Genomic DNA, 13,332 nt, shown 5'->3' on the forward strand with positions numbered 1-13,332 from the left:
TAGATGCTGCAGGGCTTGTCTCTAACCTGGGAAAGCGACCAAGGTGAGACCCTGGGGGAGGTCGGAGCCAGCCTTGTGGGTCCTCAGCCCGCGTGGGGGCTGTGTTTGTGCGCTATGTTCACACTGCAGTAAAGCCGGGGTCACCTTGGCTGCAGGGCTGAAGGGGCAGAGCGACCCCGAGGACTGGGGCTGAGCAGGCCAAGATCCGTGTTGGGAGGAGCCCGGCCGCACCGACTTCGAGGCTCCTTTGCACTGGACCTGGGTGGACTGCTCACTGAGGGTGCTGCCCACCCCCGACGTCACACGGAGATGCCTGTGGGCGGTGGGGCAGCCGTGTCTGCCCCGACTCGCAGCTTAGCCTCGCCTGCCCAGGTCACAGGCACCAGTACGGCCTCTCTCCACCCTTGTTCACCCACCTCTCTAGCAGCGAGACCCTCATCGTGACCACCTGGGGCCCATGTGCCTTAGCAAGTGGCCTTTGCTGTGGCCACTGTTCCTAGCCACCAAGGCCAGGTACCAGCCATTCCGAGGATTCCCAGTGCCCCACATGTGACCTGACCCCCAGCCTGGCCCCCACAGGAGCATTGCTAAGAGCCCCCCCACCCACCCAGTGGCACAAGCCCCAACCCTGAGCCCATGTCCTCGGGCCCCACTGCCATGTTACAGATCGCCTCCCCACGTCCTGCAATGCTTCCTGAGGAGTGAGCTCGTGGTTTGCCCTGGGACCTGGTCCCCGCAGGGTCCCGTCCTCTGGGGTCCTTCCCTGAGCATGCTGATTCTTGGCCTACCCAAGAGGTGCTGCTGCCTCTGCACAAAGTGCCAGGCCCAGAATTGGCTTGGACTGTAAGGTGACATTTACATGCTTCTGAGGACCCTGACTCCCCACCCCAGCAGGTTCACGCACTGGTTATCGTCCCGCTCTGGGCCCTGTGCTGGTCAAAGGAGTTGGCCAGCCCTGAAGGTAACCCGCCCGAGGTACTCCCTGGAGTGCACAGACCCAGCCTGCTCACTGGTGCCCAGGGGGCTGTGACCTCTCCTTAGGAAGGATGTGGTATCTGACTCCAACTTGGGAGGCTGCTGGGGAGGAGCTGGTGTGGAGGCGCGGGTCTGCAGGGAGGACCATGGGGAGGGTGACGCAGGCTCACACCTGAGCTGGCATTTCCCCAGCCCCTGTCGTGGTCTCATGTGGAAGCATTTGGCAAAGGGTGTGTTTTGGTAACTGTCGCCTGACTTCTCTGTTCTATTTGAAAGGTTCTTATCTGGATAAAGTTGTCTTTTGAAATTCCATAATAGTTTTCTGCTTTGTTCGAGTCTCAGGGACCCCTCCTTATGTGCAGCTGTGGGGTGCAGGGCATCCTGGGGCAGCACCTGGGTTCCACCTCCAGACCTTTCTAGCAGGAGCCAAGGGAGGGAGTGCTGGAGCAGGAGAACCAGCAGGGGAGCTACACCGCAGCAGCCTGGGCCACACAGATGGAAACTCCTTGCCAGCTAGGGGGTCGGCCCTGCGGACTTGGGGGCGTCATGCCTCCCGGGTCTGTGTGCAGCGGAGGAGTCTCCAGTCCCATCCCAGTTTAGGGAGCGAGCATGCCAGCTGATCGTAAGAAGGTCTGAAGGCTTCACCTGTTTCACTGCTGGCCCCGAGCCTTGCTTTCAGCCTTATTTGTGCCCTTGGAAGTGAGAAGCAGGCTTGGGGTTTCTGGCTGGACCAAGGGCACCAGTTTTTCCTGCCTGGAAGACCTGCTGGAGTATGGGGTTTTTGGAGCTTCGCTCAAAGCTGGTGCCATTTAACAATGACAAGCCGCAGTCTGTCTTGCTGCCCAGCTCAGGCACTGTAACTGCTCCCCCAGCCAAGTGTGTGGGTCCCACCCCACCCCGGCCGGGCTCAGGATCCTTGGTGGGGGGTGGGCAGGGCTGTGTCGTGCGCCCGCAGGGAGGCCTGGCCTGGATAGCCGCCTCGGATTACAGCTGATCTGCAAGCGGAGCCCTAGATACTGTGCTAGGCCCGCACCGTTGCCCGCTCTAGCGCCCCGCTCCAGATTCTCCGCGCCGGCTCCGGGCTCCTCTGTGCCTCCTGGCACAGCCCGCCCTCCCGAGCGCACCAGTGGGGCACCAAGAAGCCGTAGCCAAAGGCTCCTGTCCTGGTGACCCCTGGGGCACTCCTCGCACCAGAAGCCACCTACATACACGAGTTGGGAGCGTTCAGTATCAAGGCACATGATGCTGTAGGAAAGCACAAGGCCGGAGGCACAGATAAGCACCTGCAGGGCCCGGGGAACCAGTGCAGAGGGGAGGCTACCCGTCTTCACGCGAGGGCTGCAGGCGGCTGTGTGGTCAGGGGTCCTTCGGCCAAGACAGCCCTGTGGTCACAAGGAGGTGCGTTTAGGCAGTCCTGGGGCGACGCGGTCCTGCAGCTGTGAGCTCATTGCTACATTAGCTGGCACAGGCTAGCGGTGGCCCCAGGTGGCCTAGTGTCCCCATGTTGCAGGGGTGTGGTGGGCAGCTGCTGAGGGACAGGCCAGGGGCGTGGATGACAGGAAGAGCAGGGACTGGATCCTGAGAAGGGGAAGGAAGGCTCTTGCTCTCCTCCGTCCCCCAGGTTTCTGCTGTGGGCATCCCAGCAGCCACCACCCTCCCGTGATGCACAGCACCGTGACGTCTGTGCAGGCCTGTGCGCTGACAGTCTGCACAGCCCAGCCACGGGCATGGGGAATGGACGCACAGACACGGTGGAGGCTGGGTCCCGGCTCTTCCCACACAGAACCGCCGTCTGGCCTCCCCGAGAGGCCACCAAAGAGACAGGGGCTTCAGGGCGTCCAGGGCCCAAAGAGGGGGCGTGCGGCAGTGGGTGCAGCGGCGGCCTGCAGTGGCAGAGGGGCAGTGCGGTGGGGGAGTGGGCTGGGCTGGGGCTTGGAAGGGCCCCGGCATAGAGCCCCCAGCTGCACGTGAAGCCGTTTGTCCTGTTTTTCTTTTATTTGCAGTTTCCCGAGACAGAACAAAATAATGATTTTTTACACTTACAAGGCTCAGAAAGAAAAGACAATGGAACTCAGCAAAAAGAGAGAAGGGGGGGCCGGCCAGCACTGCGGGCAGCTGGCCCTCCGCAGAGCGGCCACACCTCCGACATCTAGCTAGAAGAGCAGGTGTGGCCTGCCCGAGAGGGGTCATGCAAAAGAACTACCCCCGGAAAAATTCCCAATTATCCCAGACAGGCAGCTCCGTGGAAATAACAGGTGAGGGGAGGAGGGGAGGAGGCCCCCGGAGGTGAGGGTGGCCAGGCCACACGCTGTCCACGGTGAGCCTTGCTGCTGACCACGGCCCAGGGAGCCTGGCAGATGTTTACCCTGTGTCCATGGGTGGGGACAGCTGTCCTGAGCACAGCCGTGGACGGGCAGGTGAGTGTCCATTCGGAGTGTCTGCTGAGGGACAGTCCCCTTGGAGACCAGCGTCCTGTGTCCCGTTCCCCACTCTGTGCCCCTCCCGTGGCTTGATTTGTGGGGGAAGATAAAGAAAATCCTTGTTGAAAATGTGAATTAAGGGGCAGGTGTTGGAGTGGCAGGGTCCACAGCTTGGCGATCACAGCCGCTAACCAGCCCACCTGGCCAGCTGCCCTGGGCACACTCTGCTGCCGTCGGACCCCAGTGCCCACCAGCTCGCAGGTGCACATTGCGATGGGCCCAGCCTGTCTTCTCATCCCGGGGTCCCTATCACCCCCGCCTCCCCCACCCCCACAGCAGCCTGGAGAGGCCTACTGGGGGGTCCACCGCACCTTGCCCCTCAAGCCCAGGGTAGCCCTCCCTCCCTTGGCTCCGAGCCTAGACTCTGAAAGCGCCCTGTTCACAAACCCCTGCCGCGCCCGCCCCGGCCTGGGAGCGCAGGGTGCCACGCACCGCCTTCTGACCCCTCTCCTCCTCCTGCCTCTGGACAGGCAGGAGGGCCTGCCTAGGGCCCCTCTGTGGCTGCACCAGCTGGTGAGGGAGGTGGGCGGAGGGGAGCCACCCCAAACAGGAGGGAGGTGCTGTGGGAACCCAAGGGTTCCCCTCCCAACCGGGCTGCCACCAACAGCATCCTCTCGGCCAGACTCTGCCAGTTGGGAAGTCTGTACCTCCCCGGCCCTGGAGCGGCCAGAATGGGAGCCCCGGGCCCACGGGGGCTTCTCAGATGGCTCATCGGGCCCCCGGGGGCCGGCCCGGCCTCTGCACTGCTCATCCATGCTGGGGGCATGAGAGGAAGGGAGGGGAACATCCGTGCTCGGGTCCCCTTGGCCCCAGGTGGCCGACACTCCTGATGGCAGCCATGCACGGCGGGGGGGGGGGGGTATGCAGACCTAACAAACACCGTTCCTCGGCCCGGCCCCTGTGGACAAGGTCACTGCCCCACTGCTCCCTGAGGGGCCAGGAGTGACAGATACGTGGAGCGTGGGTGGGGGGTGCCCGGCGGTTCAAGGCCCCGCAGATGCCAGTGGTTTGTACAGCTTTTGCCTTTTTTTCTCCTGTTTCATCCAACATCAAATTTTTTTTTTTTTTTTTTTTTTTTTTTGGTGGTGGTGGTTGTCATCTTGTTGTTAAAAAGAAATCACATCCAGTCTTGGTTTTCTGCAGACACAGGCACCAGGGGAGGAACGAGGCAGACACAAACATGCGACAGGCAGGCCGCAGGAGGGCGGCCGGGCTCCAAACACTGAGTCTGTCCCACGAAGCCGGCCACAGCTCTGAAAGGTGGGGAGGGTAGGGGTCAAGGGGGAGGGCGCGGGGGGGTGGTGTCAGCTCTCATCTGTCCCCACCCAGGGAGAAGGGGTGGGCGGGGTGTCAGCTCTCAACTGCTCCCCCCCAGGGAGGTAAAGGTGGGGGGTCAGCTCTCGTCCACTCCCCCAGGGAGAAGGGGGAGAAGCAGGGATGGGGTGCTGCCTGCCTATAGTGCGGGGGCGGCTCTGCCCAGCGTCCCCGGCGCACCCCAGGAAAGGGCCCGTGCCGGCACCCACCTTCACTGCAGCGGCGCCACGGGCGCGCCCGAGCAGTGGAAGTGCACGTTCTGCCACTTGCCGTCACGGCGGTGCCACACGCGCGTCTCCTCGGACTGGCTGGTGCGGGGCCGGCCCTGTCCGTCGATGTACTGCGTCAGGCGGATGTAGGCGATGCACGCGGCGTCCTCCCCGATGACGTGCACGTGCGGGTTCAGGATGGTCGTGTGGATGGGCTTGCTGTTCTTGGCGAGCACTATGAGCAGAGGCAGGGGCTTGCTGGGCGCCCTGGGGAACCTCTGCCCAGGGAAGGGGAGCAGGGAGGCTACCTGGAGGCCCGGGGGCCCCGCTGTGCTGTCGGGGGCGACCCCCACGCCCAGCCCTGGCACTCACAGTTCTCGAAGTAGAATCTGTGGAAATCCATCCCTTCAACCAAGTTGCCCAGCGCTTCAGGCTCGAACGAGGTCAGGCCTGGGTCGCAGATTTTCCTGGGGGGCAGACCCAGGTGAGGAGAAGCCCCTGCTGCCTCCTGCCCTCCCTTCACTGCAGGGAAGCCCCCACTCCACCCCAGGCCCCCCCGAGACCCAGCCCAGATGCCCCGCTCACGCATAGGCCTCGAAGTCCCCATTGTTGACCGCCTCGATGAGCTGCTCGGTGATCTTGATGACTTCCTGCTTCCGTGCTGCGGGAACACAGCCGCCCAGTGACCAAGGACCACCCCGGGTGGCCCTGCAGAGGGCCTAGGGCAGAGCGTCCCCAGCCCCCACCCGCTCTCCTCCCCAGGAGGGACCCGATTGTCCAGCTCACACGGCTCCCTCCAAGGTCACCCACAGCCCCCACATTCCCAAGTCCATGGAGCCCTGTCTGTCTTACATAGAAGGTCTCCATGTGATAGAAATACCACGTCTGGAGAACGCAGAAAGGGGAAGCAAAGCCCGCCATGACTGTGGTCCCCAGTCCCTCCGGCCATGTCCCCTGGGACCTGCCCCCTGGCCTCTGCCCACCTAAACTTGGCTCCCAAGCCCCTGCCGCATCCAGCCCCTCTCCAGGAACATCTGGTAAGGGCTGGCTGTGAAGCGGGGAGGGCGAGGGGCAGTGTCTATGGGGCGAAGGCGGAGCAGAGGGCAGGGGACGGGGGACTCAGGAGTCTGTGGGTCTCTCCCTGGAAGCCCATAGCCAGCTGGCTGGCCTCCCACTTGCTTGGGTCTCTACCCGTGTGCAGTCCAGGGCTTGGGCGCCAGCCCCCCTCCATACCCCCCACCCCCAGCATCACCAGCCCACCTAGCACCCTCCGTCCTGGGGCTCTGGGCTTCTGCCCACTTGGCCTCTGCACTGGGACAGGCCTGGCCCCAGGGTGCTAACCTGCGGTCCCCGTTCTCTCTTTAATCACAACTTGTTTCAGAGAATAACGCAGCCGCAACCCACTGCGGATTCAAACCTGGATCACTTTCACGGCCACGGAGACTCTCATAGAAATAAACCAGGTAGAGCTGTGAGTGCCTGTGTTCCCCTAAATCTCGTGCTTCACTCCCCTCCCCAGAGGAGGACTACCCTCCGGTGGGTGCTTAACCGCCTCCATGAGGACATGTACACTCCCAAGTATGCACACACATCGCGTGTGCGCTCACACGGCTCCCAGGGACCTCGGAACTTACTGTGCTCCCCACAGTAAGCCTCAGACCCAGCCAGTGTGGGATCCCATGAGCTCCTCCCCACAGGCTCCCTGCCAGGTCACTGCGCTTCCAGCAGCTTCCCTGGCTCCCCAGTGGCTCTCTGTCCCTGCCACTGGGCATCTGTCTGTACTCCAGCCACCAGCACCCCTGCGAACAGCACCCCCGTATGCTGATGCGTGGGCTCCAGTCCCAGAGCACACACAGCAGGGTCTCCAGAGGGGGACTCCGCATTGGGAAGCATGTACCACCCTGGCATGGGGCTGCACCGGCTCCTCCCCACTTCCGGCACCCTTGGCTGCCTACGTGCCCCCTCCCACCAATGCCCACCTGAACTGTGGGCGCCACACAGTGCATGTGGGTCCAGGCGGGCCTTGTGTGCCGCATGGGGTCTGGAGAGTACGAGCAGCAGAAGCTCCGTGACACCCGAGGGCTCAGGTGCACGTGTGCGCTGGTGTTACAGGGGAGGGCAGGTGCCCGTTTGCACGTGGAGATTCCCGTGGGCATGGACCTGAGAGCTTCTCCAGTCTCGGAAACCCCTCCCTCTGGACCCAGCTGTGTTTGTGCAAAGGCCCCCTTTCCATTTCTCACCCAACTCTATGTCTGGACCGTGCCAGGGTCTGGGCTCCGGGCTGTCTCACGCAAGCCCAGGCCCCACTGTCTGGTCGGCCCTGGAAGCTGGTCCCCAGCACAGTGGGCTGCAGGCTCCAGGGAACCCATGTCCGCCCATATCCATCGGCAGAGCTCTGTCCCTGCACCCACCACACTCTACTCTTGGGCTTGGGACCCAAAGCAGGATGTCATCGGACATTTTGGGTCCCTCTGCATCCCCAGTGTGTGACCTCCCGGCAGCCTGCCCACCCCTCTACCCTCTGCCTGAGCATTTCTGCTTTGGGGATGCTCACCCACTCTCCCAGGTCCCTGTCCCCACTGCAGTCCAGCTTTTCCCAGGGGACCCCAAGCCAGGCCCCTCCTGCCCATGTAGGGGAGGGCAGTGCCTGTGTGTCCAACACCCAACACCGGTTGGGCCCCCTTTCCATATCAGCACCCCATGGGAGCCCTCAGCAACAGCCCTGTGACTGGAATGGAATGACATGTCCTGTGTCTCATGTCCCGTGCATCCCGTACTGTGGTAAGTCCCCAATCTTGCCCCTTAGTGAAGTCTTGTGGCGTGTTTCTAAGCCAATTGTAAGATAAAATGAGAGTAGAAAGTCAAAAGGAGGCATTGGGGTCACAGCACATATCGCCGAGTCCGGGGTTTGGGACCTGATGTCGCCGATCTGCAGACAAGGGCTGCTGCCTGGACCCACCCCTGCCCTGTGGAGCAGCCCTTCCTCTTCCAGAGGGAGTAGGGGCTCCCCGGGAGGTGAAGCCACCGGCTGTGACCTGCCATCAGCTCCCCCCTTCACCCCAGGCCCAGGCAGCTCTGCAGACTGACAGAGTCGTGTGGGCAAGGGTCTGGTGTGGGAGGGGTCCCAGCGGTGGACCGGAGCCCCTACATTCCCTCTCTTGGGACAAGCTAACAGGCTGGGAAAGGGTCTGGCGGGACCCCAGCGGCCCCAGGCTGGCCCTAATCCATGTCGCTTGGCAGCAGGGGCACCAGGAGCCCACAACCCCCGCAGGCAGGCAGCAGCAGATTGGGTGTAATCCCTGATTATGGGGAACACCGCCTGGGCCCGTGGACACCGACCCCATTTACACATGACGACAGCTGGCAGGCATATAACCCTGGCCCCAGAGGTGGAGACGGGGGTTGCCCGGGCTCTGACACCCATGACCGCGGATCTAGAGAGCCAAGTCCCCTCTCCCATCCCTCCCGGCAGACCCCCTGCTCTCAAAGGGGCTGCAGTGCTGGGGACTTGGGCAGGGGCACATGCCAGACCAAGGACGCCATCCCCCGGGGGCCTCAGCTCCCTAGGGCTCCCCACTCCCCTGCCGCTCCTGGCCCCCCAGCACCCCTCCCTTCAGTCCTGCTCAAGGCCCCTTCTTGTGGTCCTCACCTCTACAGCTTAGTTCAGGGCAGACCCCCAAGGTCAGCCCAGGATGCAGTGCTCACGGTATGCCCTGTCCTCAGAGCCCCTAACCCGGCCCGCGATGCAGACTGAGGGCAGCTCACAGTCCCGGGTGGGCAGCCCCCCAGGGGCATCTCTCCACATCCCAGCCTCCAGTTTCCTCATCTGTGAAACCAGGGCCAAGAGGGGCCAGGGAGACGGGCACACGGATGCTGCCAACCCCTCCCCAGGCTCCATTTGCACCCTCTCCCTCACCACAAGACCCCCTCCGCCCCAGCCCTGTGACCAGCCTCCGTTCCCGGGCCAAGGCGGCCAAGACACCTGCACCTGGCCTCGCCCCTCTGGCAGAGTATAGAGCACTTCTGTGGGGGTCCACTGCTATCTGGAGGCTGCCCCGTGCCCTCCTGGCCATTGGGGTGGGCACAGCTTCCCCACAGCCCCTATGCCCCCCACTGCTGGCGAGCTTCGCTCCCCCTGGTCCCTGCCCAGGCCTTCAGGCCCCGCACTCACCCAGCCACTCCCCAGCCATGCCCAGCCCCTGGCCCGCAGCCTCTCATCCAACCGCGCAGGCCTCCCTGCCTGGTGTCTCCTGGCAGGTGGGGGGGGGGCGCTGGGGGCGTGCTGCAGCCCTGGGGTGTCACCCATCCCTGTAAGCGATCCTGGCGGCAGTCGGCAGTCGGCAGACCGGCTGGCGCGACCGGCTCCTCCCTCTCTGCCTGGGGAGGGGCCGCAGCCCAGCGCCGGCCCCTTGCCCCCCCAAGCCCTCGCCCTGGGCCCCTGCAGCCAACACTGCGTCACACGGGCCACAGATCACAGGCGCGAGGCCTTCGTCTGGCCCGACCGCTTCTGATTCCTCCCTACAGGCATTCATGCGCCCCTCCTTAGCCACAAGCTCCTGTTCTGAAGCCAAATGACACCTTCGTGTCGAATTCCCTGTGCTCCCCTTTCCGCCCGCTGCCCCCCAAGCCGGCCCCTTCCCAGAGTGAGGGGGCAGCACACCACAGCCGGGGGTCTCCACACCTGTGAGCCCCCAAGGAGCAGCCAGGGGGCCCCTCAAGGTGCTACTTACACAGGGCGGGTGGGGGGCCTGGGAGACCTGGAGATAGGCAGGGTGGCGGGGCCCTGGGCTTCCAGAGCTGAGCCCCTCCTCACCGTGTTCAGGATGGCAGAGAGCCTGGGGGGTGGGGTGGAGCGGACCAGACAGGAACAGGAGGCTTGGGGGGCAGCACGGGAGACAGAGAAGCTACGGGCCTACGAGCTAAGCCAGAGGGACAAAGAGGCAGAGGAGAACACGGGCACAGGGAGGGCAGAGGGAGATGCTGGGGGGACACCGGGGACGGAGGGAGTGTGGGGGGATGAAGGTGGATGCGAGGACACGAGGAGGAATGTGGGGCCCAGAAAGGGATGTGAGGGACACGGGGGTGTGGCGGAGGGCACCAGGAGAAGTACAGGGGCACAGGGGGATGCAGGTGGACGTGTTGGGGGAAGGACGGGGGAAGTGGGGGACGGGGACGTGGGTGGATGTGGGGGATGAAGGGGGAGGGGGCGGACGGGTGGGACAGAGGGGGACGGGGACACAAGGAGGCACAAAGGGGATGTGGACGGACGGGGGGATGGGGAATGTGGGGGATGAAGGGGGACGGGAGGATGGGGGCACAGAGGAGGGGCTTCAGGAACGTGCGGGCAGCACGCTGTTCCATGGCCGTTCAGCTGCTATGGCAGAGGGTAACCCCCCCCATGGACAGAGGCAGCCCGGCGTGTGCAGAGCCCAGGGAGGACCCAGCTGGGCAGCAAGGCCAGGCCTCCCTCCTCTCGCCCGCAGCCATGGTCGGGAGAGGCTACGCCTCCGTAGGGCCCCATGGGGTGCTGCAACCGGGAAGGTCAGGCAGGCGGCGTGAGGGAGGCGAGACTCACGGAGACGCACCGTAGACCGCCCGGAGGGCCCTGCCCATGCCCAGGCCTGGGATACAGCGTTGGGGAGAGGCCTGGGGCGGCCTGCAGAGCTGGGGGAGGGAGAAGGAGGGGAGGGCGGCGGCTGGGAGTGCCCTGCGTGGGGAGTGCCAGGCGGTCAGCCCAGCCCAGGCCCTGAGCCTCGGGCAGCCCGGGGGCGGGGGCAGCTGAGGCCACACACAGCGGGCGCAGGAGCCACTCGGCAGCAGGGCAGCAGGCCCAGGGGCGCTACTTACACAGAGTGGGCAGGGGGCCCTCAGCATCCAGGGCTCCCAAGCCCCTCCCCACGGAGCTCAGGATGTCAGGGCCCCTGGGCACTGGGGTGGACAGGAGGCCGAGCGTGAGCGGCCCAGGGAAGCAGTACCATACTCGCTCCCGCCCAAGCAGCCCCTGGCCAGTGTCTGGAGTGGGGGGGGGGGGGGGCTCAGGCCGGTGGTGGGGGGAGGGGAGGAGGCCACCATGGGGGGTTGGGGACAGAAGGGCCGAGGCAGCCCTACAGAGACAGGCTGCTGCAGGGTCCTCCAGGCAGACCCCGCCCACAGCGGGGCCCCCCCGACCCACTGACTTACGCGGAGAGCACAGGGGGCTGGCGGGAGGTGGGCGTGAGGTAGGGGGTTGGCTTCAGAGCTCCAGGAGCCCCTCCTCACACAGCTCAGGGTGTCAGGGGCCCTGGGGGTTGGGGCAGACAGGTGAGACACTAACAGGAGACAGGAGGGGGCATGCGGGAGAGACAGGGACAGCACGAGGATGGGTGGGGTGGGGCTGGAGGACCTGAGACACAGCTCACAGTTGGGTCCAGGAGCGGGACACAGAGGACTGGAGACGGCAGGAGGGGCAGGCCTGGGCCCTTTAGGGCCCGCCCTGCTGCCCAAGGCTGCTCTCCCAGCCCGATGGCACACTGGGGTCTGGGCCGGAGCAGGCCGGCCAATGCTCCTGCAGCCTCCCACAGAGCCGGGATCAGGGCAGAACTGCAAAGACAGGGCCTCGGGGGGGCCTCCGTGCTGACAACAAGGGCTTGTATCGGTCTGTTCACGGAAACCACGTGAACATCCATTCTCCCTTCATCCAGGGGCCTGTGCTCACCTCTGTTTTGGCCCCTGACACCACTGTGTCCCCCAAACTTGCAGAATGGCTGGCCATCGGGCCCTGGGGCAGCGCTGCAGGCCTTCAAGGCCGAACTGTGACCATGTGGCCCAAAGGCTCCGGCGGGCCCACATGCCACCTGCCCTCCCAGGGGAGGTGGACAGAGCTGGGAGCAGAGGGGCCCTACTACACGGGTGCAGCCCACCCACCCTCAGGGGCCGTGGAAACACCCAGAACCCAGGCAAAGCCCCTTGCTGGCTGTTTCCTTAGTGGCTGCCAGCCAAGCAGGGTCACCAACTTCAGGAAGTTCAAGAGAAAAAAATCAAAGCAAATTCAACCATGAACTTGTTCCCCTGCAGGCTGGGAGCCGCCCCGCTGACCAGGGCACCGGTCTCTTGGCCCGCATGCACTAGGCAGGCCATGGGGGCTGTGGCCAAGCAGAGCCAGCGCCCCGTGGACACCCCTTGTCCGCATCCCAGACGCCACACCGTGCCATCTTCCAGATGTACCTTTCGTGTCCTCGTCCTCTATAGTGGTGTGAGTGCTGTCCGATGACTCCTGGGGGACACATGGAGACAGCGGGTCAGGATGAGGTCTCTGTCCCAGCCCGCCTCTGTGGGGCCTGGAGGTGCCCATCCCGGAACCCCACATGCGGTCACCCAGCCCCAGGCCTCAGCCGCTCACGTCCGCAATGGCCAGGGGCCCAGACGCGCCTTCTCCTGACCAGACACACTTGGAGGAGAGACTCCCTAAGGACTCTTCCGTAAGAGAGGAAAACGGGCTGTCTGGCACTCCCAGCGGAACGGGAAAGCTCCCCCAGCCTGTGCACTGTGGCAGACAGGACAGGAAGGCTCCAGGAGGGCCTCAAGAGACTGGCCGTATCCACAGCTCCTGCCCCAGCAGGGGCCGCCTGCCCCTCAGGCCTGGACTGTCCAGCCAAGCCCAGTTTCCCCGCTGTGAGGGCCTGTGAGAGTAGACCAGCAGCCCCAGCACCTCCGACCCCACTCTAAAATCAGCGGCCTGTCACCTGTCAAGGACTTCCCAGGAGGTCCGCCTGCTCCTGAGGTCCTCCAGGGCTCCTCCTATACCCGAGTGAACGCCCTGTGCTAGGCCCTGCCCAGCGATGGGGGTGGCCTGAAGCTTGTAGGATCGGGGCTCGTACCACAATCCCCCAAGGTTGTCTAGAGGCCCCTTGCAAGACAAACAGGAGCCTCACCCCAGACATAGGGCCCAAGGAATAGCTGCCCCGAGCCACAAGGCAGGAGGACACCCAGGCCCCTTCTGGTACGTTGCATCTATGCTGAGAGCCACTGGCCCCTGGTCCCGGCCTGCAGCCAGGATATGAGGGGCCCTTTGGGGAACTCGGGGTGAGTCCGACTGCAGGCTGGGGCGGGTGCCGATCCTAGAAACACAGCTTGGCGGCCCTCCGTCCCTCCCGCCACCCTGAGAGCCAGCCCCTTCTCTGGCCCCAGGTGTAGGCGCCCATGCAGCGGGAGATGCTGGGCGCGGAGCAGCGGCAGAGGCAGGCTGGCCCGGCTGGAAGCACTGGGGGTAGAGGTGAGTGATGGGGGCGGCCAGGGGCATCTGTGCTGCTCCTTCCTCCCGGCCCACGCCGGCTCTCCTCTCCTGGCACCCCAAGGCAGCCCTGCATGCCTGGCTC

The 13,332-nt window shown here is 64.6% G+C and overlaps 1 protein-coding gene across 15 annotated transcripts in view; it reads right to left on the minus strand.

Moving 5' to 3' along the window:
• Positions 1-2,951: 2,951 nt before the first annotated feature.
• The window catches only part of CAMK2B (calcium/calmodulin dependent protein kinase II beta), a 79,626-nt gene continuing 69,245 nt past the window's right edge, over positions 2,952-13,332 (minus strand). For all 15 annotated transcript variants that reach the window (XM_082692085.1, XM_082692083.1, XM_082692084.1 and 12 more), the window contains 5 exons: positions 12,182-12,230; positions 5,564-5,639; positions 5,351-5,445; positions 4,979-5,213; positions 2,952-4,708 (listed from right to left, as the gene is read on the minus strand). In XM_082692085.1, coding sequence (XP_082548211.1) covers positions 4,981-5,213; positions 5,351-5,445; positions 5,564-5,639; positions 12,182-12,230 — 453 coding nt within the window. In that variant the 3' untranslated portion in view covers positions 2,952-4,708; positions 4,979-4,980. The remainder of the gene's footprint in view (positions 4,709-4,978; positions 5,214-5,350; positions 5,446-5,563; positions 5,640-12,181; positions 12,231-13,332) is intronic.

Source organism: Mustela nivalis (assembly GCF_964662115.1).
Source record: "Mustela nivalis genome assembly, chromosome: 12".
Classification (NCBI taxonomy): Eukaryota; Metazoa; Chordata; class Mammalia; order Carnivora; family Mustelidae; genus Mustela; species Mustela nivalis.